Source organism: Tursiops truncatus, chromosome 2 (genome assembly GCF_011762595.2).
Source record: "Tursiops truncatus isolate mTurTru1 chromosome 2, mTurTru1.mat.Y, whole genome shotgun sequence".
NCBI classification, from domain to species: Eukaryota; Metazoa; Chordata; class Mammalia; order Artiodactyla; family Delphinidae; genus Tursiops; species Tursiops truncatus.
Genome location: NC_047035.1, coordinates 8,681,132 through 8,707,715, shown reverse-complemented (window position 1 = coordinate 8,707,715; position 26,584 = coordinate 8,681,132). Strand labels below are relative to the sequence as shown.

Below are 26,584 nucleotides of genomic sequence, written 5' to 3'. Positions count from 1 at the left end.
ACTTAGGACAGGGTCTGGGTCGTATTCATTTTAATGAACGTGCCTCTAACACAGGCTCTGGCACATGGTAGGTACCCGAAAAATTTTGCTGAATGGAAATGCCTTAGGTCACCATATTTTAGGAAAAAAATACAAAGAATGTAAACAAGTTTTCAAATGCAAAACTTTAACATTAAAAGAGTAACATTTAAATTACAGTTTTTAATATTACTTATTAATAATTCTTAAAAGGATAAATTCTATGTATTTTTAGCGAAAAGAATATATTGGTCTGGTGGTCCAGTGGTTAAGAATCCGCCTTCCATGGGCTTCCCTGGTGGCGCAGTGGTTGAGAGTCCGCCTGCCGATGCAGGGGACATGGGTTCGTGCCCCGGTCCGGGAAGATCCCACATGCTGTGGAGTGGCTGGGCCCGTGAGCCATGGCCGCTGAGCCTGCGCGTCCGGAGCCTGTGCTCCGCAACGGGAGAGGCCACAACAGTGAGAGGCCCACGTACCGCAAAAAAAAAAAAAAAAAAAAAAGAATCCACCTTCCAATGCAGGGGACGCGAGTTCGATCCCTGGTCGGGGAACTAAGATCCCACACGCTGCGGGGCAACAAAGCCCTTGTGCCACAACTACTAAGCCCACGCGCCACAACTAGAGAAGCCCGTGCGCCACAACAAAGAGAGTATATTGGTCCGCCAAATAAACTTATGTAGAAATTAACTTACATATAACTTTTAGCTGGAGAAGCAGGAGGGGCTGTTCCAAAATCTTTTCCTCCAAAAAGATGCCAGACAAGAGAGACTTCTTTAACCAGGTACCGAATTTCAGGAATAGGAAAGTGTAACGGGGCTTTGCTCGTATCTGTCTTCTTAACAGGCAGACTAAAATAATTATCTCTTATCACAATCGCATCATCAACCATTATTTTTACAACTGGTTCTTCTTCCTTCTCCTAAGACAAAGGAAGAGGTAACACATACTCTCTTATTTAAGTAGAAACCACTGATTATGGTGCGCATCTCAAGGGGATTTGATTCTGCATTCTTTCTAATAATTTCAATATATAGTGGAATAATAAATACTGACGATAATCACCGCGTAAGATACTCTGCTTTATTAACAATAAAATGAACTCTCTCTTCTATGTGAATCACTCCATAAGAATTTTTTATGGTCTACGATTTGGCTTTTGCTACTCGTTTGACAATAAAAAGGTACAGATTCAATGCTTTACCATTTTGTTTAGTGAACTGTGGATTCATTAAATCCAGACCATGCTTTTTCAATGTGAGCATGATTCTAAAAAGGAAATTATATATACATTAACCAAGCATTAGCCTTCTCACAAATCACATCTTATCTTTCCCAATTCTGGTGTTAACAACTCTGTACAGAACTCCTTTCTGCCATTTAATTTCACAACCCTGAAGAGGTATCTTACTACATACTTACTCTGTAGTTCAATAAACAATGCAGGAGACTTTGCAAGTAGAGAGTCTCTGAGAGATGTTCATAAAAAGAGTAAAGTATAACAAACATTTACAAAGTCTCAAGAGTAAATTACAAAAGGAAGTAATTCTGAACTGTAAAGAGTTAACAAAACCTAAAGAATCTTTTCAGGTGCCCTTTGGTCAATTCAATTTATAACACTATTTTAAGACATTAATTATATCATCAATTTATTACCTGAATGGTTGCTCTTGGTGCAAAGAGAATGCAAAAGTCGTCATTTTCTGTGGGCACGCCTGTCACCGCATCACTCATCAAGTGGTGTGTGAATGAGGCGTAAGTGGGTCCAGGCTCCTGGGACACGTTTCCACTCTCATCAGGAAACAGGAAGAGGTCTGAACAACATGGCTCCTGAATTTGAGATTTTTCATCCAAAACACCTAGGTGAAAAGATTACAACATTCAATTTTGGCATATTTTAAACATCAACAACAATAACATTTATTAAGCATTTTAGGACTTCCCTCGTGGCACAGTGGTAAAAATCCACCTGCCAATGCAGGGGACACAGGTTCAATCCGTGGTCCAGGAAGATCCCACATGCCATGGAGCAACTAAGCCTGTGCACCACAACTACTGAGCCCCTGCATTGCAACTACTGAAGCTCATGCACACTAGGGCCCACGTGCCACAACTACTGAGCCCGCGTGCTGCAACCAAGGAAGCCCGCGCACCTAGAGCCCGTGCTCTGCAACAAGAGAAGCCAACGCAACGAGAAGCCCGCGCACCGCAGCAAAGAGTAGCCTCCGCTCGCCACAACCAGAGAAAGCCTGCACGCAGCAACGAAGACCCAACACAGCCAAAAATTTTTAAAAAACAGTATCTCACTTATTTCTTACAATAACCTTCTGACTACTAATAAAAAGACTAGTAAGTATGAAGTTTTCTAAGAAACAGTAAATGATGGACTCATAAAGTTACAGACAGTCTCCTCTTAGTTATTCAGTGTCAAAGAAGTTCAGGAATTCAGCAGCAGCTAGTTAGTGAGGACTGGAGTTCCATTTTAGCCAGCATTTCATATTGACAATTATGTGCTGTAGGTGGAGTTCTAGAAGAAACTCCTTGGACAATATGGCAAGGAGAGGGGAAATAGTTACATGTAGCAGCGTCTCACCTAAAACTATAGGAAATCTCTGCTCGGGGAAGGGGTGGGGGAAACAGTTGCCAAGCATGTCTTAGGCCAGGGAATGAGTCCAAGCAATAAAAAGACTCCTTGGGGGCACTGGATACCCAAATGGGACACCTGTTCTCAGGTAGCTCTCACAATATGAAGTTCACAAAAGGCTGCATGTGTGCAAAAATCTGTACGTGAACATATATTTTTTTATACATTTATATTATATATTAGATTCACTCATTCTTTTCTTTTCTTTTTTTGTGGCCACACTGCATAGTATGCGGGATCTTAGTTCCTCCCATTGGGGATCAAACCCATGCCCCCTGTGGTGGAAGCATGGAGTCCTAACCACTGGACTGCCAGGGAATTCCACAGATTCACTAATTCTTTCTCCATTCATTCATCCAAACCAAACCCTGTGATTTGAACTAAGAATACTACGATGAATGCGGTGACATCTTAGCCCGGAAGGCTCTCAGACTAGACATTCTCCTGTCTAAGGCTCATACACGCCTCTGGGCCTCTGTTGATGTTAGTGACCTTGCCAAGATTATCTTCTCTCTCCCCTCCACACGCCTAGGTCCCACACACTTTTTAAAAGCCAACTCATCTCATTTTCACTGAAGTCTAATGAAGGGATTCCAAATCCTTTCCGACCAGTGATTAGAGTGTACACTACATTCTGAAGTGTCTTCTTATATCACCTCTGGATGGTTCTAAGCACTAGCCTCAGTCTGGTTCAGGGCCAGTTTGCTGCACTAGACCACGAGCTACCAGCTACATAAGTCTTGCCTTCCACTTTATCTGTCGCCGCCCCCCAACACTCTGGCCGGTATTATTTATCTACTAAACATTGAATGAACACAAGCTGACTAATAAATACCCACCAAAACTCAGACCTGTCTTTTCCTTAGTAAGCTGCTTACTGAGGACTCTGTAAGAACACAAACAATGTCAGCCTCAACTACAACATCACAGCTCCCAGGAAGAAGTCCTGGTCTGTCTCACCATTAGACTGTGGTTTTACAGACGCAGCAGCCTCTTGTGTGTCAATTTCCTCCATAGCATCACTCATCAAATCTCGTAATATTTGTTGATCTGCTTCAGGAAGCACTGGACCACGTGAGGATGACCGACCAGCGGAATCTACCTACAGCCAAAAACCCTAATTAAAATCAACTTGAAAATGATCTAAAAAGCAAATTACTCAACGTTTATTTTGTCCTAGAAATATACTACATTTCACAAAAACATCAAAAACAGGAACACATTCATTTTTCTATATTCTCTCAGCAGGTGTTACATTTTCATTTTAAGTCTTTAGTATTTTCACCCCAACAACTACAGGTAAATAGAAATAAATGTGTTATCATCTCAAAGCCGACACAGTGAACTGAATCTTTTTTTTTTTTTTTTTTTTTTTTTTTGTGGTACGCGGGCCTCTCACTGTTGTGGCCTCTCCCGTTGCGGAGCACAGGCTCCGGACGCGCAGGCTCAGCGGCCATGGCTCTCGGGCCTAGACGCTCCGCGGCATGTGGGATCTTCCCAGACCGGGGCACGAACCCGTGTCCCCTGCATTGGCAGGCAGACTCTCAACCACTGCGCCACTGGGGAAGCCCTGAACTGAATCTTGAAGACGTAATACATTCGAAAAGAAGGAAGGTGAAAAACACTGCAGTGAAGCTGGGGGAGAGGGGGGTCTCTCTGTAAAGAGTCCGATCTGCTCAAACCTGATGGCTGCCATGACCACCCTCTGAGACAAAGCCACTGTAGGCAGAGCCTCATTTCTTGGAACGAATAGACACCTAAAGACAGTAGCGGGTACACGTGAGAGGGGAAATCTACTAAAAGGTGATTTGTGGAGTTCAATTCCAACATTGATGCTTAACCATTTTTGTTAGTGAATCGTGGATTCATTAAATCCAAACCATGCTTTTAAAATGTCAGCATGGGGCTTCCCTGGTGGTGCAGTGGTTGGGAGTCCGCCTGCCGATGCGGTGGACGCGGGTTCGTGCCCCGGTCGGGGAGGATCCCACATGCCACTGAGCCTGCGCGTCTGGAGCCTGTGCTCCGCAACGGGAGAGACCACAACAGTGAGAGGCCCTCGTACCGCAAAAAAATAATAATAATAAAAAATAAATAAATAAAATGTCAGCATGACTCTAAAATGGAAAGATCTCATTTGAAAGGGATAATTTAAAATAACTTTTAATAAACTGGAGAATAAAAGAGAAGAAACAGTAGAGAGAGAGTATCATAAATCACTTCATTATCAGGGAGAATACAGCAGGAGCAAGGAAACAAAAACAGAAGCGTAACACAAATGAGGTGTAAGATCAGCGTGAACGAAAGATAATGCAAGGCCTGTCAGACCCTTACTGAAGGATCCATTGACCTAAGGGGACTGAGAATTCTGTTCACAGAAGAGGCCATGAAGAAGAATAAAAAGACTGATAAAAAGTAAATGCTAAACAAACTGGACATTGTTCTATCTGGACATATGAGAGGGCAGAGAGGTGACAGCTGGGGGCATAAGAAAGCAATGAACTGGAAATCCAAATACCTGCATATTGTTGCTGCTACTAATTAGGGCAAATTACCTAAATTCTCTGGGTCTTATTCATCTACTAAACAGAGATGATAACCTTTAACCTCTCAACTGCACTGGGTAAGAGGAAATCACATATGAGAAAGTATACTGAAAACTGGATAGAATTGTAGATAACAAATATGAAAGATAATGTCATATAAATAAGTCTTCTGGTAATAATACTAATTCCTGCCACCTTCTCATAGCATTTTTACATACAACTTGCATATAACAGACTCTCACATGATAAATGTTTTCTTTCTTCCCTGAGGACATATGAAAATAACTTAAGTCTGGGAAAATGTATGTTGGTTGAGAATATTAATGTTCTGAAACTGAGAGCATCGAACAGTAGAATGGTTTTCCAAAAAGGCCCATGGAATCACCTTTCTAGACCCCATCACCCTGAAAGTAAGAATAGATAGATGATTATTCAAAGTTGCCTTTCTACCCTATGACTGTCAAGAAGACCTCGCCAATGTACAGGTCACTCGCATGTCTGGAATGAGGAGGGGTTGAGTGAGTTCTAATGAATGAGGCTGGCGGCTGTACCTTCATCTTTCTTTGCGGGGCTCCGGACTTCACGTCCGCCTTGTTAGCCACATGTAAGTCCCCGTAGCTTGCAATGTACTGAATGAGATTCATTAATGCAGCACAAGAGTCCGAGCACGTTCTAATATGGACAACGTCACTCGAACAGTGTAATTCAAAGTGCGGCTCAGTCTGGACAGGACACGGAAAAAAGGATAAAAATGTCTACCAAAACAAGAGAAAAAAATGTTTGCATCGGTTTACATTAAATAAAATATAATATGATAATTTGTCTTGCCACAGGAAACATGCATTTATAATAACTCAATCTTAACTTTAAAATATTTTATCTATTTCTGACTAAAATTAGGTAAGTGGAAAAATAATTTTACAGTAAGTTCAGTATGTTTTTAGTCTCTTCTATAAAAAAAAAAGGGCTTAAAAAATATCCATTTATTTTAATAACTTACTTGCTCTCCATCAGAATCAGACTTCACTGCAGTTATGGTTAATTCCAAAAGCCCCATATCCATCACACGAACATAATCTAAAATTGTTTTAAGTAATTAATAAAATATCTGAGTATAACTTTCAAAAAATGCTTATCCAACAAACACCTAATAAAACTTGTGTTTCTTTAAAATTCATGGCAGGTAGTAGTACAAATACTTATAATGTAATGGAAACATAGTTTCATCCTACAAAAATCCTACAGTTCACTTTATTTTAAATTAGAAACAAAATCTGCCTCCTATTAAATAAACCAGAGTATATATAATTTGATGCATTTCACCAATGTTATTGATATTACAAACTGGTATTACAATATTCAGACTGATAAGATCCTTAGTTCACTGGCATTATTCTAGAATTAAAATGCTTAAAAATATTCAGATGCAAAAAATAAAAGAGGATTCATCTATCCCAGATTTTGTTTTTTAACTCTTACCTCTATTCAGGTTTACAGTGACAGTATTACACTTGTCAGACAGGTGTAAAGCAGCTTCATCCAAGATTATTCTGGGCAAAAAAAAGATAAAATCAAGATCTAAAAAACTAACCTTGAATATATGCTGCATGATCACTATATACTTAGCTGTACCATTCTTTCTGATATAAATATGATCAAAGTCATATGCAGTTTCTAACTTACAAATGTCACCTAACATTTCTTTGTTTTTGTAATATTTATTTATTTTTTTATCTATCTTTGGCTGTGTTGGGTCTTAGTCGCGGCACACGGGAACTGCAAAATGCGGCGTCTTTCGTTGCAGTGTGTGGGCTTCTCTCTAGTTGTGGTGTGCAGGCTCCAGAGCACGTGGGCTCTCTAGCTGTGGTGTGGGCTTAGCTGCCCCGCAGCATGTGGGATCCTAGTTCCCTGACCAGGGATTGAACCCATGTCCCCTGCATTGGAAGGCAGATTCTTAACCACTGGACCACCAGGTAAGCCCTAACATTTCTTTAAAACTCACTGTTTATGAGTACTAGAAACATTTAAATGGCATAAATGAGATTAAATCATCTGCTCGAATCAATTTTAAATTTTCAGCAATTTTAACAGATGCCCAAATTCACAAGGTTTAAATTAGGAAAATGAAGTGTATCAGGTATTATGGGAAGTTTACATATAAATGTTTTAAAAAGTTAGCCAATAATCTCAAGAATTAATTTCCTCCCTAAAAATGAAATACAGTAATGAATTAAAGAGGTGGGACGAATCATCTGAGAAAGAAAAACTGAAAACTTGAATAAAGGAACATGACTAATAGTAAAAGCATGTTGCTTTTAACAAAGATTGAGACTTTAATCAAAGGGTTGAGATAAAGTTCTGTCAGTATGTTTTGAACAGCTGCATTTAGTAGACAGAGAGGCTTAACACGGTACCTGAGAGTAGAAGATGATTTATCCAAGGCAACACTACTTGAAATGCTGAATGTTTCAACAGTAAGAAGAGATCGGATTGGCAAATAAAGAGGCCTATTACCACAAAGAAACAAGAGAACATTAGTCTGCTGCAAAAGAAAAGAAACTCCCTTTAAAGAGCATTTTGAACCTTAACTCTACTGAATTACATATTTTTCCTCAAAACTTAGTACATATTTTAAAGACTAAAACTTTATTTTGCTCCATTTATGAACTAACCTATAATCAAGTGCACAGCTCCAGAGATGAACATGAAAGGTTGTAAATGAAGTTGGAGGATTGTATCCCAGAACAGGTTCATCAGCAATATTCAAGAAGTATAAAATCTATAATCACAAAAATATAAAATGCCCTGCTTTAGAAGAAAAAAAAAGTTTTGATATGATATCCTTAATACCAACATGAAATAAAATAGCTCACAAAAAAACCAACCATTTAGTGGAAAATCATAATGTTAAAAGAAAATCATCATTTGAAGGAATTCATTTCAAAAAGTATTTGCATAACTAGAATTTGAAATGAAGAGGCCCGTGTAACAACTGCAATGCTACAGAGATCTTGGAAAAATCATATCCTATGAAACTAACAAAGTATGTATAATATACTTTCAACATTACTTTGCTTGGAATAATTCTTTTGAAAAAAACAAATTTTGCCGAAGACTGTTTAAAACTCTCCATCTGGTTTTCTATAAAATCCACTGTTGGGAGAAGTTCCTGTTCCTTAATTTATACCCAGATCTGTCTGAAAACCAGTCCTTCTCACCAACATCTACTCTATATTTCTATCTAAATAAAAAAGTTAGGCTAAATCTCTCCCTTACAGCCAGCCAGTTGACTAACCATCTCTCTACCCCCCGCTCCATTCATTCTCTCTCTCTCTATATTTTATGTTTCAGAATGTTTCTGAAAGCATTCAAGTTTAAAATAATTTATTATTTTCCAAGCACAAAGAAAAGGTTTCTCTTTCTAAGGAAAATGAACAAGAATCACAGTGTGCTAGTTTTCATTCTCATATAAAGAAGAGTTAACTTCTTACCCAAAGTTTCCTTTGAAAAAATGTAATTAACCAAATACAGTTATTACACCGGAAATTGATTACAGAATTCCTTATAAATGCCTCAGTGTATATTGTTGGCCTAGGGGATAATTCTGAAATTACGGCACTTAAAGAATATACAGTTATAAGTGCAAGTCAACACTCCTTTATTCTCCTCTATGCCAGGCACTCGATAGGTCCCTTCCCTTTAATGATAAAACATAACTTTGTCTTTGAGATGTTTAAGGACCAAACTTTAAGGTAAAAAGTCAATTACATTCTGGGGTGGTGATAATGTTCTATTTCCTAACATAAGAGGTGGTATTTATATAGGAGTATTTATTTCATGGAAATTTGATGAGCACTGAATATTTATGATTTGTGAACTTCTCACTATGTGTATTATATGTTAACATAAAGTAAAAAATAAATCAGTAAATATACATCACAGCTCTCTTACCTGCTCATGCCAGCTAAACCCGGAAGGAAGCATTCTGTGCTGGAGAGTGGCTCCTTTCAGTCCCACAGCAATGAGAAATTCCTACAGAGCAACACGAAGAATTATATTTATCACCTACATAACCCTCTGGCTCAAAACTTGAAAAGTTTCTAAGAAAATAAATGTGTTACATTTATGCAATCATTTTTATTAACTAGTAATCAAATCAGCAGCAAGTATTTAATGGTATAAAAGTACAAAACACACACCTTTGTATTGGACTCTGATTTATCAGACAATATTTTAACTGCAACAGAGAGCATATTCAAAGTGTCTCCTCCAACACCATCTGAAGAAGCTCGACTGAGGCCATCTTCTTCAGAGGAATAAATAGTAGGTTCTAACCAATGTGGTCGGGTTGAACTGGGCAGTCGTGTTTCTGTAGAAGGAATTGCTCCATCCACTATGCCTATATCCACAATGAGGTGACAAGATAACAAAATGATTATTTGAAATTAATTCACGAACTTCTATAACTCAAAACAAAAATCCATGTACTTCCATTGAATATAACATACCCTGGAGGCAAAATGACCAAGAACCAGCTGGACATTAATAATTCACTCTCCTCTACTAATGTTGGTATAAGTGACTATCCAAGTTAAAAAAAAAAAAATTTGAGATCTGAAATGCTAGAAAAGTTAAATTTAAATAGGGAAATCTAATAAACATTAAGAATGTGCAAGTATCTCATTTCTATTCACAAAGTAACACAAGGAATGTGCTCAAAGAGCAAATTCTGTATTTGTTACCAAAAGGAAACACCACTTAAGAGAAAATAAAGAATGTAAAGTCCCATCAACTGATCAATGTATACTAAGATATGGTATATCCAATTCCTTGGCAATAAAAAGGAATAAAACACTGATACATTTGGATTAACCTTGAAAACATCATGCCAAGATGCCAATCACAAAAGACCTTCTATTGTATGAAACCATGTATACGAAACAGCCAGAATATGTAAATCCATAGACACAGAGAGTAAATCAGTGGTTTCTTGAGGCCAGAGGGGACTGCAGGGCTCGGGGTTTATAGCTCAAAGATGCAGACTTCTTCTGAGGGGTTGATGAAAATGCTCTAAAGTTGACTATGATGATGGTTACACAGCTCTATGGAATACTAAAAACCATTGAAATGTATATTTTAAATGGGTGAATTACATGGTATGTGAATTATATCTCAATATGTTGTTGCAAAAAAAACCATAAAGTCAACTTCTAATTTACAATAATTATTACCTTGCCAGTGGAATCAGAACACCCTATAGAAAATAATTTCTAACGTTCAGAGTTCTGTTCTCTGGGGGCAGGCTGAGCCAGGACACGCACCCAACGTTTGGGGGCTGGAGCAATACGTGGACGCCACGTCGGCCTTGTCACTGACCCCACCGGAACACGGCCTGAGAGAAGCGTGAGGTGTGGGTGCCACATCTCGGGGCTATGGGGGTGACCGGGTAGAGAGGTGGAGCCAGCAGGGAAAATGACTTTGAGGAGGTGATGGTGAAATTGAAGTCAAGAAAATGAGGAGATAGCGTTGGGAAAAGCCAAGCAGAGACATTCCAAGTCAAGAACAGTTTGTGCCAAGGCCCTGAGACAGCCGTGTGGATGAAAGGCTCTTGGTGCTGCAGCAAGGAGTCAGTGCTGTGGCTCTGAGGTGGGAGAGCCAACTTCAGGACTCTGGTCCACAAGAGACCTCCCAGCTCCACATAATATCAAACGGCAAAAATCTCCCAGAGATCTCCATCTCAACAACAGCACCCAGCTTCACTCAACGACCAGCAAGCTACAGTGCTGGACACCCTATGCCAAACAACTAGCAAGACAGGAACACAACCCCACCCATTAGCAGACAGACTGCCTAAAATCATAATAAGTCCACAGACACCCCAAAACACACCACCAGACGTAGACCTGCCCACCAGAAAGACAAGATCCAGCCTCTTCCACCAGAACACAGGCACTAGTCCCCTCCACCAGGAAGCCTACACAACCCACTGAACCAACTTTAGCCACTGGGGACAGACACCAAAAACAACGGGAACTACGAACCTGCAGCCTGCAAAAAGAAGACCCCAAACACAGTAAGATAAGCAAAATGAGAAGACAGAAAAACACACAGCAGATGAAGGAACAAGGTAAAAACCCACCAGGCCTAACAAATGAAGAGGAAATACGTAGTCTACTTGAAAAAGAATTCAGAATAATGATAGTAAAGATGATCCAAAATCTTGGAAATAGAATAGAGAAAATGCAAGAAACATTTAACAAGGACCTAGAAGAACTAAAGATGACACAAGCAACGATGAACAACACAATAAATGAAATTTAAACTACTCTAGATGGGATCAATAGCAGAATAACTGAGGCAGAAGAACGGATAAGTGACCTGGAAGATAAAATAGTGGAAATAACTACTGCAGAGCAGAATAAAGAAAAAAGAATGAAAAGAACTGAGTACAGTCTCAGAGACCTCTGGGACAACATTAAATGCACCAACATTCGAATCATAGGGGTTCCAGAAGAAGAGAAAAAGAAGGGACTGAGAAAATATTGTAAGAGATTATAGTTGAAAACTTCCCTAATATGGGAAAGGAAATAGTTAATCAAGTCCAGAAAGCACGGAGAGTCCCATACAGGATAAATCCAAGGAGAAACACGCCAAGACGCATATTAATCAAACTGTCAAAAATTAAATACAAAGAAAACATATTAAAAGCAGCAAGGGAAAAACAACAAATAACACAGAAGGAAATCCCCATAGGGTTAACAGCTGATCTTTCAGCAGAAACTCTGCAAGCCAGAAGGGACTGGCAGGACATATTTAAAGTGGTGAAGGAGAAAAACCTGCAACCAAGATTACTCTACCCAGCAAGGATCTCATTCAGATTTGATGGAGAAATTAAAACCTTTACAGACAAGCAAAAGCTGAGGGAGTTCAGCACCACCAAACCAGCTTTACAACAAATGCTAAAGGAACTTCTATAGGCAAGAAACACAAGAGAAGGAAAGGACCTACAATAACGAACCCAAAACAATTAAGAAAATGGGAATAGGAACATACATATTGCTAATTACCTTAAATGTAAATGGACTAAATGCTCCCACCAAAAGACACAGATTGGCTGAATGGATACAAAAACAAGACTCATATATATGCTGTCTACAAGAGACCCACTTCAGACCTAGAGACACATACAGACTGAAAGTAAGGGGATAGAAAAAGATATTCCATGCAAATGGAAACCAAAAGAAAGCTGGAGTAGCAATTCACATATCAGACAAAAGAGACTTTAAAATAAAGACTATTAGAAGAGACAAAGAAGGACACTACATAATGATCAAGGGATCGATCCAAGAAGAAGATATAACAATTGTAAATATTTATGCACCCAACATAGGAGCACCTCAATGCATAAGGCAAATACTAACAGCCATAAAAGGGGAAATCGACCGTAACACAATCATAGTAGAGGACTTTAACACCCCACTTTCACCAATGGACAGGTCATCCAAAATGAAAATAAATAAGGAAACACAAGCTTTAAATGATACATTAAACAAGATGGACTTAATTGATATTTATAGGACATTCCATCCAAAAACAACAGAATACACATTTTTCTCAAGTGCTCATGGAACATTCTCCAGGATAGGTCATATCTTGGGTCACAAATCAAGCCTTGGTAAATTTAAGAAAATTGAAATTGTATCAAGTATCTTTTCCGACCACAACGCTATGAGACTAGATATCAATTACAGGAAAAGATCTGTAAAAAATACAAACACATGTAGGCTAAACAATACACTACTTAATAACAAAGTGATCACTGAAGAAATCAAAGAGGAAATCAAAAAATACCTAGAAACAAATGACAATGGAGACACGACAACTCAAAATCTATGGGATGCAGCAAAAGCAGTTCTAAGAGGGAAGTTTATAGCAACACAACCCTACCTTAAGAAACAGGAAACATCTTGAATAAACAACCTAACCTTGCACCTAAAGCAATTAGAGAGAGAAGAACAGAAAAACCCCAAAGTTAGCAGAAGGAAAGAAATCATAAAGATCAGATCAGAAATAAATGAAAAAGAAATGAAGGAAACGATAGCAAAGATCAATAAAACTAAAAGCTGGTTCTTTGAGAAGATAAACAAAATTGATAAACCATTAGCCAGACTCATCAAGAAAAAAAGGGAGAAGACTCAAATCAATAGAATTAGAAATGAAAAAGGAGAAGTAACAACTGACACTGCAGAAATACAAAAGATCATGAGAGATTACTACAAGCAACTCTATGCCAATAAAATGGAAAACCTGGAAGAAATGGACAAATTCTTAGAAAGGCACAAACTTCCGAGACTGAATCAGAAAGAAACAGAAAATATGACCAATCACAAGCACTGAAAATGAAACTGTGATTAAAAATCTTCCAACAAACCAAAGCCCAGGACCAGATGGCTTCACAGGCGAATTCTAGCAAACATTTAGAGAAGAGCTAACACCTATCCTTCTCAAACTCTTCCAAAATATAGCAGAGGGAGGAACACTCCCAAACTGATTCTATGAGGCCACCATCACCTTGATACCAAAACCAGACAAGGATGTCACAAAGAAAGAAAACTACAGGCCAATATCACTGATGAACATAGATGCAAAAATCCTCAACAAAATACTAGCAAACAGAATCCAACAGCACATTAAAAGGATCATACACCATGATTAAGTGGGGTTTATTCCACGAATGCAAGGATTCTTCAAGATATGCAAATCAATCAACATGATACACACTATTAACAAATTGAAAGAGAAAAAACATATGATCATCTCAATAGATGCAGAGAAAGCTTTCGACAAAATTCAACACCAATTTATGATAAAAGCCCTGCAGATGGGCTTCCCCGGTGGCGCAGTGGTTGAGAGTCTGCCTGCCTATGCAGGGGACATGGGTTCGTGCCCCGGTCTGGGAAGATCCCACATGCCGCGGAGCGGCTGGGCCTGTGAGCCATGGTGCTGAGCCTGTGCGTCCGGAGCCTGTGCTCCGCAATGGGAGAGGCCCGCATAATGAAAACAAACAAACAAACAAACAAACAAAACCCTGCAGAAAGTAGGCATAGAGGGAACTTTCCTCAACATAATGAAGGCCATATATGACAAACCCACAGCCAACATCATCCTCAATGGTGAAAAACTGAAAGCATTTCCACTAAGATCAGGAACAAGACAAGGTTGCCCACTCTCACAGCTCTTACTCAACATGATTTTGGAACTTTTAGCCACAGCAATCAGAGAAGAAAAGGAAATAAAAGGAATCCAAATCGGAAAAGAAGAAGTAAAGCTGTCACTCTTTGCAGATGACATGATACTATACATAGAGAATCCTAAAGATGCTACCAGAAAACTACTAGAGCTAATCAATGAACTTGGTAAAGTAGCAGGATACAAAATTAATGCACAGAAATCTCTGGCATTCCTATACACTAATGATGAAAACTCTGAAAGTGAAATCAAGGAAACACTCCCATTTACCACTGCAACAAAAAGAATAAAATATCTAGGAATAAACCTACTTAAGGACACAAAAGACCTGTATGCAGAAAATTATAAGACACTGATGAAAGAAATTAAAGATGATACAAATAGATGGAGAGATATACTATGTTCTTGGATTGGAAGAATCAACATTGTGAAAATGACTCTACTACCCAAAGCAATCTACAGATTCAATGCAATCCCTATCAAACTACCACTGGCATTTTTCACAGAACTAGAACAAAAAATTTCACAATTTGTATGGGAATACAGAAGACCCCGAATAGCCAAAGCAATCTTGAGAACAAAAAACGGAGCTGGAGTAATCAGGCTCCCTGACTTCAGACTATACTACAAAGCTACAGTAATCAAGACAGTATGGCACTAGCACAAAAACAGAAAGACAGATCAATGGAATAGGATAGAAAGCCCAGAGATAAACCCACGCACATATGGTCACCTTATCTTTGATAAAGGAGGCAGGAATGTACAGTGAAGAAAGGACAGCCTCTTCAATAAGTGGTGCTGGGAAAACTGGACAGGTACATATAAAAGTATGAGATTAGATCACTCCCTAACACAAAAATAAGCTCCAAATGGATTAAAGACCTAAATGTAAGGCCAGAAACTATCAAACTCTTAGAGGAAAATACAGGCAGAACACTCTATAACATAAATCACAGCAAGATCCTTTTTGACCCACCTCCTAGAAAAATGGAAATAAAAACAAAAATAAACAAATGGGATCTAATGAAACCCCAAAGCTTTTGCACAGCAAAGGAAACCATAAACAAGACCAAAAGACAACCCTCAGAATGGGAGAAAATATTTGCAAATGAAGCAACTGACAAAGGATTAATCTCCAAAATTTACAAGCAGCTCATGCAGCCTAATAACAAAAAAAACCAACAACCCAATCTTAAAATGGGCAGAAGACCTAAATAGACATTTCTCCAAAGAAGATATACAGACTGCCAACAAACACATGAAAGAATGCTCAACATCACTAATCATTAGAGAAATGCAAATCAAAACTACAATGAGATATCATGTCACACCAGTCAGAATGGCCATCATCAAAAAATCTACAAACAATAAATGCTGGAGAGGGTGTGGAGAAAAGGGAACACTCTTGCACTGCTGTTGGGAATGTGAATTGGTACAGCCACTATGGAGAAGAGTATGGAGGTTTCTTAAAAAACTACAAATAGAACTACCATATGACCCAGCAATCCCACTACTGGGCATATACCCTGAGAAAACCATAATTCAAAAAGAGTCATGTACCAAAATGTTCATTGCAGCTCTATTTACAATAGCCAGGACATGGAAACAACCTAAGTGTCCATCATCGGATGAATGGATAAAGAAGATGTGGCACATATATACAATGCAATATTACTCAGCCATAAAAAGAAACGAAATTGAGTTATTTGTAATGAGGTGGATGGACCTAGAGTCTGTCATACAGAGTGAAGTAAGTCAGAAAGAGAGAGACAAATACTGTATGCTAACACATATATATGGAATTTAAGAAAAAAAATGTCATGAAGAATCTAGGGGTAAGACAGGAATAAAGACAGAGACCTACTACAGAATGGACTTGAAGATATGGGGAGGGGGAAGGGTAAGCTGTGACAAAGTGAGAGAGTGTCATGGACATATATACACTACCAAATGTAAAATAGGTAGCTAGTGGGAAGCAGCCGCATAGCACAGGGAGATCAGCTCAGTGCTTTGTGACCACCTAGAGGGGTGGGATAGGGAGGGTGGGAGGGAGGGAGACGCAAGAGGGAAGAGATATGGGAACATATGTATATGTATAACTGATTCACTTTGTTATAAAGCAGAAACTAACACACCATTGTAAAGCAATTATACTCCAATAAAGATGTAAAAAAAAAAAAAGAATTCTGTTCTCAGTAGATTTTCTTTATTAAGCAAAATTTAAACATGTCTAACCAGAAGTGAACAAAACACACATATTTAACATTTGTCCTACCTTTGTGATAGAGACTGAAACTGCTACAATGAAGGCAGATATAGTGCTTGTCATCAAAACCTTCATATTTTGTCACACAAAATAATGAACCACTGTTGAATTCTAACCAGAATTCACCATGCTTGTTTTCCAACAGATCTCCATTATCTTGCTAATAAGAAGATCAGAAAAAACAGAGAAGTCATTAATTAAAAACAGAAAAGTAAGAACGACCCTTGAGATGCTCCTCCTTGATTCAGGTTAGGAGGATCTCCCACACTGCAGCAAAGCGGTCTGATTCTTGAACCATCCAACATGGTGGTATTAAGAACTGCATAATTAAACACTAGGCTGGGCCTCTTCTGCCAAATGAACCTTGGTACTTCACCACCCTTTGGAATAGATAAATTACTGTTACCACCGCAGGAGTGGGACCAGCACATTTTCCAAAAGAAGGTCCGTGTAATGTTTGTCTTTTGATCTGCAACGAAAGCTAAATTTCCCAAGCTGCTGTCAGTGTGGTGTGCCTCAGAAAACTGACCTTCATCATCAGTCACTGAAACAACCTTGAACTACCTCAACTATTGAATGCGTATATCATGCTAGATTTATAATAAGATGCACTTGAAAAATCACTTTGGATTTGTAAATCCTTACCTTTACATCTGTAAACACTGCCATTAATCCATGATTAATGCTCAGAAGAACTGAGAGAAAACTCTGCGAGTTCTTGTTCTGAGAGTCTAGTTTTTTCTTCCTACGAGAACGATAATTGGGATCAACAGTGGAAAAATACTGCAAAGTCTCCTCCTCAGATCCACTTTCCTCATCTATGAGAAATAAATTGCACAATTACAGCTGTTCTAACAGCTTATTAACACAAAACAGCATTCAACCTTGAACGTTATCACAAGAATATTTACTTATTTTACAACCTGTTTATTTTTACAAAGAATCTGGTATAAAAATGTACTGTCTTTCTCTTTACCACTGAACTTCAGACAATGAATATACTATAAAATAACACTTAATTAATAACTCTTAAAAAATAGCTAGAAGTGGGGAAGTACTGTAAATTACTAAAAGATATTATAAAATAGTTATAAATGGAAAACGCCAAAGAAACATTTTTAAATCCATCAATTTGAAAGGTTACTACTTTGTTTATTGATAAACCAGGCATCTTAATTCAGAAGAAATTTAAAATATATTACCATAGTGAACTGTAGATTTCAATGGACTAAAACTATCTTTGTTGAAGGTATTAATCAGTTGACTGGCTACTGAAAGCCCAATACCATATGAAATATTTTCAAATGTCTCTACTGGTGAAGGAGCTGTTGGTTCCCAGAGCAGCAAATCATTAAAGATCCTATAAAGACAAAAGTTGAAAAATAAATACGTAACTCCTACTTCAACTGAAGGCAAACTAAAGAATATCCCTTTAAGAAATCACATGAATAATAAATTTTCCAAATGGTGAAATGGAATTTCTTTCAATGGAAAAATAACTGCTATGGCTATCAGGGCAGTGAGAAAGGAATCTGGACAATTAGATACCTAATTAGATATCCTCCTAGTTTCACCAGTGTTATATGCATCAAATTACATACATCTAAATGCACTTAAAGGAGGAGGTTTATTAAAAATAAAACCCATAAAGAACAAAAGGACTGTTCACGTATATGAGAACACTCTATAAACTATAACAGATTATGCACTGTCTCATTTGACTCCCCTCAATCCTCTGGGGAAGCCAAGGCAGAATTATTATTCTCACTTTACACTTGGAAGAAACTGCATCATAAAGGTTAAGTGACCCGCCCAAGGTCACACAGCTAATTAGTGGGAGAAGTGGAACCAGAGCCCAGATTATGTCCAGCTCCCAATTCAGTTCTCTTCCATTACTCACTTTCTCTAGGGATACCTGCTTTTTCTTTCTTCCACAGAAAGCACAGCTTCGCTGGGAAGCTTGCATGAGATAAAGCAGCATACAGAACAGGGAATAAAGAGAGGAAACCCTTCTAACTAACGCAACAGACAAACAGCCAAGTCAATACTGGTGACCACTGGGGTGATACATGTCAAGCTAGGCCACCACCGCATCCTAGTTTTTCAAAGAAATATTTGTCACTTCTCAGATACCACCACCCCCACCACTCACCTCTATGTTGTCATGAAAACTGAGACTTTACAATGTTCTCTACAAAGATCTTTGTTAGGCTTGGACCCATAGCATATCCTTCTCATGCATAATGCAATCACTGCACCTATAACACCACTCCATTTTCTTGTTTCCCTTTCCTAGACTAAGACTTGTGTCTTAGTCATCTTTATATGTGCCTAGCACAGTGGCTGTCACACAGCAGGCTCTGAGGGTTTGAAGAAAGGACCAGTGGATGACTCACATGGAAGGACTGCCAAAAGCACAGACTCGTCATAAAGCCTAGTGTGAACACCAATCAAGGTGCCAAGCGATGATGTAGCCCTGACCCCTTCCTGTGAGAAGCCACTTGTCTAGGAACATCCCGGGCCAATTCCTGAGCTTCTGAGGGCCTAGAAAGTATAAACGAGGACTGAGTACTGTCACTCTCAGTAGATTGTAATCCCCACCCAAAAGGTCTCTTTTTGGAAGCATCACTGGATGAAGAATACCAGGGACACAGGGCAGACGCATATCTCGCCTCAGACACACTGACAGCGATGCCCAGAACTGTGTGGTACTCATTTGGCTCGCTGCCTCTTGGGTGTATCACTCACAGAACAAAGAAACTAGAGTCTAGGACTTCCCTGGTGGCGCAGTGGTTAAGAATCCGCCTGCCAATACAGGGGACAAGTTCAAGCCCTGGTCTGGGAAGATCCCACATGCCGCGGAGCAATTAAGCCCACGAGCCACAACTACTGAGCCCGCGTGCCTAGAGCCCATGCTCTGCAACAAGAGAAGCCACTGCAATGAGAAGCCCAAGCTCCACAATGAAGAGCAGCTCCCGCTCGCCACAACTAGAAAACGCCCGCGCACAGCAACGAAGACCCAACACAGCCAAAAATAAATAAATTTATTGAAAAAAAAGAAACAAGAGTCTAAATCCAGATCTTAGTCTAAATTCCTATATGAATAAATAGTGAAAGTATAAAATGAAGAATTTTCTCAGGAAATTTTTCTTTACCTTATTCCCTCCAACCATTCTCTTATCTTCACAGGTTAAAGAGAAACTATTAGTTTAAATAAAACCTGGAGTTCATGGTATATGACCTGCAAATATGTTTCATATGATTTTACTATTTTTCCTTATTTACATTTTGGTCTAAACACAGTCTTGATACCATAATACTATAAAACACTGAATGACGTTTCTAATATCAAGAAAAAAAAACACTTAAGATGTTTAAGGACACAACACCACAATTCTGTGCCAATGAGCTTGAAACATTATAGAAGCTCAAAGATATCTGATTTAATAAAACCAGGTAGAATATTTTTTATATTTTATTCTAAAGGATTTTTGACACAGAAAAAAAATCTACCTGTACCTGAGACTATCTTTCTGAAAAGAGCCAGTTGATGAAGAAATAAACCAATATTTCAAATGTATGAAGTAAAGGCAGAATTGGTTATAATTCCTGCTCAGAAAGATACCTGTAAATTTTATGTATAATAAAGGGTATTATTAAGACATTTAGCAAAACATGAATGGGGTCTGAGGATTAGATGCTAATGTATAATATTAATTTTCTTGTTTTAATGGCTGAATTATGGTCATATAGAAGAATGTCCCTGTTTGTGAGAAATACACATTCAACTGCTCAAAGCTCAAGAGACATCAAGTCAGCAACTTACTCTCAAATGGTTCAGGGAAAAAACGTTCTTTGTACTGTACTTGCAACTTACCTATAAGTCTGAGAATGTCTGAAAATTAAAAGAAAAAAGTATGTGTATGTATATATAGACCAAACCAAACAGAGGGCAAAGAATTCACCTGCTAACTTAGATATATGATTTATATGACCCACAGCCGGGGAACACTGCGGTATTTATATAAGTCTAGGGGCCTAAGACACAGAGCAGTGGGCAGGGTAAGAGAGAACAGAAACTCTCGTGAGCAACACCCCTGAACCAGCTCGCCAGATGAGCAGATGCTCTCCAGTTCCCTGATTTAAGCTATCCTGCCTGCCATACTGACTGACGTCCCCCACATGCTACCTGCTTGCTGCTGGTAGACAACTCCCTAGCCCACCTGAGAACTTCTGCTCCCACCAGCTGAATTATACGTTTTGTATAGTCACCACGGGTAAATCGTGCTTGGCCCCAAATCTGCTCATCCCAGCTGTATGTTATCGTAAGCATAGTTTAATTCAATCTTGTGCTAACTGATGACTTTTAAGTATATACACTGAAGTGAGAAAAAAATCTTAAAAACCTGGAAGGATTCTACACTCAGACTGCTTTGAAACTATTTTTTCACTCCACTTCAAAGAAACTGAAACTGAGAATTGTAGACAAAGCCTTCTGGGTACACATTAAGCAAAAATTCTAACCAGTGGCTTGTAATCAAAAAAAGGCCCTGTCCTATATTTTAAAAAGAAGTGGTAAATGAACATATATTCATAAATGGAATGTTTAAGGTATGTTTTACTATTCTGATGTTGCAATCTAACCAATAGCCACCTGTTCAATCAATGCATAAGGAGAAAGAAATGGACGAAGCCCTTCTGACCTCTGGGATGGACCTTGAACTAGTAGTTTCATTTTGCTCAGTCTTAGCCTTGCACATTCGTTAGCTCTTGGTAGATATCCCTCAACTATAAAATAAGGAGAGCAGTCTAGAGATCAGTGGTTTCCTGTATAAATCCGAATCCTATTTGGTACCAAGTACATCTACAGCAGAAACAACTGTCTGCAGTTTCTGAAGATTAACAAAAATTTCGATGACTTGTCTACAAGTGGGAAGCTAGCAATAACAGACACTAAGGACGTGTCTTTTTCCAGAAACCCACATGACCACCTTTCAGCTATGCCAGAGTGGGTAGGAATGATAACATTCTTACCTACTATTCGCCAGGCACTGTTCTCAGAACTTTCCCAAATGTTATATCATTTAATGCTCCAAACAACCCACTGAGGCCTGTACAAGTATCATCTCCAATTTATATGTGAGGAAATGGAGCTCACGGGGACTAGGTAAATCGTCCAAGATCTTCAGAGTCTATGACCTTTCTACTCTAGAATGCCATTTATTTCAACATATTTTCTTGGTATATATGTTTAAGGGTATTTAAATGTAATAAATTTAAGTTTTTATAGACAAGTTTATAAGTTAGAGTTTCTAATTCTAACAAGATGCTTTTTTTTTAGACTCTGAGAAGGGATGTTCCTTGTACAAAGACTCTAGGACTCTGACTTTACACCAGTATCTCTTGGCCCTCTATACAAGTATATCCCAACTCTTTTCATGTCATTATACACAAAGCGATACTTTCTCAGTACTCTGTGGTAAGGTGACAGAGGGCAACCAGCCAACCTAGGATGGAGGGAATACATCTCACACACAAGAAACCCAGTTACCAGACACACTGGTTAGGAAAATCTGCTATGACAATAGCTCATCATAACGGTAATAGGTCTATAATCAACACCATACAAAGTACACTGAAATAGTTGGTAATATTAAAACAAGGAAAGAAAAGGAGGAAGAGGGAAAACAAGGAGATAGGACAGTAGAGAGGCAGTTAGACAGGAAAGTTTGATCCCAAAGATTCAACTAAATGAGTTTAAACTCACCTATTATAAAGCTTCTCATAAAAGCTTTTATTAGGTAGTGTTATATGAATATTGGGTAATGTAAGTTCCAGCACATAGTGAGAATTGCTGATTGCTTTATCTTGAAACTCTGTCATTTCTACAGGGTCTCCTGGCATCACCATCTAAAACATAACAGTTTAGTGCAAAAAAAAGAAGAAAAAAAGCATCAAATAACCATTTTATATTTAAAACAGTAGTAGCATCTTCTTACCCGACCCATACGACTTGTATGTGGGCAAATAAATAAGCATGTGACTTTTAACCAAGGGAAAAAAATAGATATTATTCAATCTTGGAGCTAAAAATATGGCAAAAAACAGTATACAAAGTATGTTTTTAAAGAGAAAGCATTAAGAGCTATCTGATAGAGGGTAACTCCTTTGTTGCTTGCTCACACTGTTACTTTACCTGTTCATTTTCAAACATCACCCTACGAGAAGAGAAGGGAGACGGGGCTGGTCTTCTCAGATCACAAACGTCTTTCAGGGAATGAGCGCCTCCTTCCTCTTCTTCCTGGTAGTGGCCATCACTCTCTTCTGCTTCCTCAGCTGCTATTCTCTCCAAAATGGAATGCATGGCTGGTGGGTTTACTTTCAGTACAATTCTGATAGCAAAGACAATTTTAAAAATCAAGATCTAAGTGTAAACTGCAAAACTAACTTGTATACAAACTAATACAGGGCTTCCCTGGTGGCACAGTGGTTGAGAGTCCGCCTGCCGATGCAGGGGACACGGGTTCGTGCCCCGGTCCGGGAAGATCCCACATACCGCGGAGCGGCTGGGCCCGTGAGCCATGGCCGCTGAGCCTGCGTGTCTGGAGCCTGTGCTCCGCAACGGGAGAGGCCACAACAGTGAGAGGCCCGCGTACCGCAGAAACAAAAACAAACTAATAGAAAGCCCGCTGATTAAATCATTACTGATAGGCGTCAACTTCTCTACAAAGTCTAATTATATCTAACGCAACCCACTCCTGAGCATGCTGTAAACTTAAAAGTGTGGAATTGATGAAACAAGCAAATAAAAGAAGGGCATTAACATTTTATACTTGGATAACTGGAAAATCTGATCTTTTGAGAACAAAAGGGTTATTTTAAAATTTCATTACCAAACTTACAAAACAGAAACAGACTCACAGACGTAGAAAACAAATTTATGGTTACCAAAGGGGTAAGGGGGTGGGGGAGAGATAAATAAGGAGTAGCAGATACACACTACTATATATAAAGTAGACAAACAACAAGATCCTACTGTATAGCAAAGGCAACTATATTCAATATCCTGTAATAAACCATAATGGAAAAGAATATGATAAAGAATATGTGTGTCTGTGTGTGTGTATGTGTAATATATATATATATACATATACACATACATATATATATATATATATCTCTGAATCACTTTGCCATACACCAGAAACTAACACAGTATTGTAAATCAACTATACATCAGTTAAACAAAATTTTTTTTTTAATTTCATTAACAGCGAGCAAATTTTACCTAAGAATTCTATTTATTATCATTAAACCAAATCCTTCTACATTCCAGCTGTTCGGCTATTATGAAATACTTGCATACCTAAGAAACCTCATGCTATATAAATTGTCCAAATGGAAGAAGGAGAGTTTGATTAGAGAATATTTTCAGAACTGCAACAACAAAGTAATCTTTTCCTTTAGGAATTTCAATAATAAAAGACTTGTGTTATTGGTGGTGTTTTGTAGCTACAAACTCAAAATATCAAGAGCTAACAGGCTTTGATGACATTAGCTTCTGCCCCAGAGTAATGCCAGTCCTTTCCTAATTCTCTGCAGCATGTCACTAGCACAAGGCTTTGTAGCCTCCTTTTTATCCCACCAGCCTGCCGTCATGATGAGACATGGCACGCTCAAACAAAACAGCTGTGTAGCATCTATAATAGCTTTCTTTTTCCTAAGAAGGTATTGCCAGTTGGTTCTAGTTATAAACTAAAACAACTGTTTCCTAATTTACAGATATCCTAATGTAAACTGTGCTTTCAAATTACTTAATTGAAGTAGATTCGTTTCTTATGATGAAAACTCCTGCTCATGATCAGCTGTGCGCCGACCAGGCCTGTCCTAGGAGTCTGATAGGTCAGACACATAGGGTACGGGGGGCAGGTAGAAAGTGGCACAAGAAAGATCACTTTAATTCTTAAGAGAGGATTCATGAACTCAGTTTTCAATATAATAAAGGATCATTATTTTGGGTAAACTAAGTTCTTTTAAATGTAATCCAAGGGACTTCCCTGGTGGCACAGTGGTTAAGAATTTGTCTGACAATGCAGGGGACATGGGTTCAGAGCCCTGGTCTGGTAAGATCCCACATGCCGTGGAGCAACTAAGCCCGTGTACCACAACTACTGAGCCTGTGCTCTGGAGCCCGTGAGCCACAACTACTGAGCCCACGTGCCGCAACTAATGAAGGCCACGCGCCTACAGCCCGTGCTCCACAACAAGAGAAGCCACCACAATCAGAAGCCTGTGCACCACAACGAAGAGTAGCCCTCGCTCGCCGCATCTAGAGAAAGGCCGCGCGCAGCAACAAAAACCCAACGCAGCCAAAAAACAAATAAATAAATTTTTAAAAAGAGAAAAAAAAAAGTAATCCAAGCCCACTATCAGGCTAATTTAAAGAATGATTTCTCCTGCCCAAGAAATCCTGAAGCAGTGGTTCTCTAAATCCAACTGCACATTGGTATCACCTACTGTAGTTTCATTTTTTTAATTGCAGTATAGTTGATTTACAATGTTTTGTTAATTTACAGCAAAGTGATTCAGTTATACATATACATGTATATATATATATTCTTGTTCATATTCTTTTCCACTATGGTTTATCACGGGATATTGAATATAGTTCCCTGTGCTATACAGTAGGCCCTTGTTGCTTATTCATTCTATATATAATAGTTTGCATCTGCTAATCCCAAACTCCCATTCCATCCCTCCCCCATCCCACCTCCCCCTTATCAACCACAAGTCTGTTCTCTATGTCAGTGAGTCTATTTCTGTTTCCTAGTTAAGTTCATTTGTGTCATATTTTAGATTCCACATATAAATGATATCATTGGTATGTCCTTCTCTTTCTGACTCACTTCACTTAGTATGATAATCTCTAGTTCCATCCATGTTGCTGCAAATGGCATTATTTCATTCTTTTTTATGGCTGGGAAGTATTCCATTGTATATATGCTCCACATCTTCTTTATCCATTCATCTGTCAGTGTACATTGAGGTTGTTTCCATGTCTTGGCTATTGTGAATAGTGCTGCTATGAACATATCACCTGGTGTATTTTTAAACTGTACTGATGCCCAGGTTCTATCTCAGAATCTCAACGTGGGGCGCAAGAATCAGTGCTTTGTAAAAGCTCCCCAGATTTGAAAATACTTTCCTAAAACAATCACTGACTATAAAATTCATCTGAAAATTAACCAAATGGTGCTGTATGATACCACTTGTACTAAAGCCCTTTTCAAAAATGAACTATTTTTAGAATGGTTATGATTCTTTTGTCCATCTAATTAGGCTAAGTAACTTGAGGCCGGAGAACACATTTTATATGTCCATCTCTGTCAGTATCTCACAGGCACCTCTGATAAAGTAGTACATATTTTTTATTTAATTTTTCCATCTTCCTCGGGGTTTTCTCATCAAGGCTGGATATTTTTAGCTTAAATTTAATAGCCAAAATGTCAGTCAAAAAAGCTATAGCAACTTGTTTCTGAAAGGAAAGTCTCATTAAATGTATGTATCATGTCCATTTGCTTACTCACCGCGGCCAGTCAAAGTCATCTGATGACGCTGTGTCTCCATCTCCTCCACTAGTCACGTGGAAAAAGTTAATGGATGGTTCTCCTTTACCCTCCTGGAATGAGCCTAATAAAACAAGACTGATTCATGGAGATGCACTTCTTCTCCAACACTAAGAGAAAAGATACTTTCCTCCTTCGAGGAGCAAAGATCCTCTAAATCAGGGACATAATGCAGTGTTAAGTTCTACAACATGTATTCATTTATTCCTGCTGCACGTGTACATGTGGGGAGACAGGATAA

General features: G+C 38.7%; 1 protein-coding gene across 10 annotated transcripts in view; it reads right to left on the bottom strand.

The window, feature by feature from the left end:
- ATG2B (autophagy related 2B) overlaps nucleotides 1–26,584 on the bottom strand; it is a 78,066-nt gene that overhangs the window by 24,001 nt on the left and 27,481 nt on the right. For 8 of the 10 annotated variants that reach the window (XM_019918295.3, XM_019918290.3, XM_019918282.3 and 5 more), the window contains exons 16-31: nucleotides 26,305–26,407; nucleotides 22,914–23,109; nucleotides 22,485–22,627; nucleotides 17,920–18,077; nucleotides 17,363–17,535; nucleotides 16,727–16,877; nucleotides 9,402–9,601; nucleotides 9,154–9,234; nucleotides 7,875–7,981; nucleotides 7,617–7,709; nucleotides 6,682–6,752; nucleotides 6,203–6,279; nucleotides 5,754–5,957; nucleotides 3,620–3,761; nucleotides 1,672–1,874; nucleotides 711–937 (exon numbers count right to left, since the gene is read on the bottom strand). In XM_019918295.3, the coding sequence (XP_019773854.2) occupies nucleotides 711–937; nucleotides 1,672–1,874; nucleotides 3,620–3,761; nucleotides 5,754–5,957; nucleotides 6,203–6,279; nucleotides 6,682–6,752; nucleotides 7,617–7,709; nucleotides 7,875–7,981; nucleotides 9,154–9,234; nucleotides 9,402–9,601; nucleotides 16,727–16,877; nucleotides 17,363–17,535; nucleotides 17,920–18,077; nucleotides 22,485–22,627; nucleotides 22,914–23,109; nucleotides 26,305–26,407 (2,329 nt within the window). The remainder of the gene's footprint in view (nucleotides 1–710; nucleotides 938–1,671; nucleotides 1,875–3,619; nucleotides 3,762–5,753; nucleotides 5,958–6,202; nucleotides 6,280–6,681; nucleotides 6,753–7,616; nucleotides 7,710–7,874; nucleotides 7,982–9,153; nucleotides 9,235–9,401; nucleotides 9,602–16,726; nucleotides 16,878–17,362; nucleotides 17,536–17,919; nucleotides 18,078–22,484; nucleotides 22,628–22,913; nucleotides 23,110–26,304; nucleotides 26,408–26,584) is intronic. The other 2 variants (XM_019952747.3, XM_019918274.3) reach the window with 1 other exon arrangement.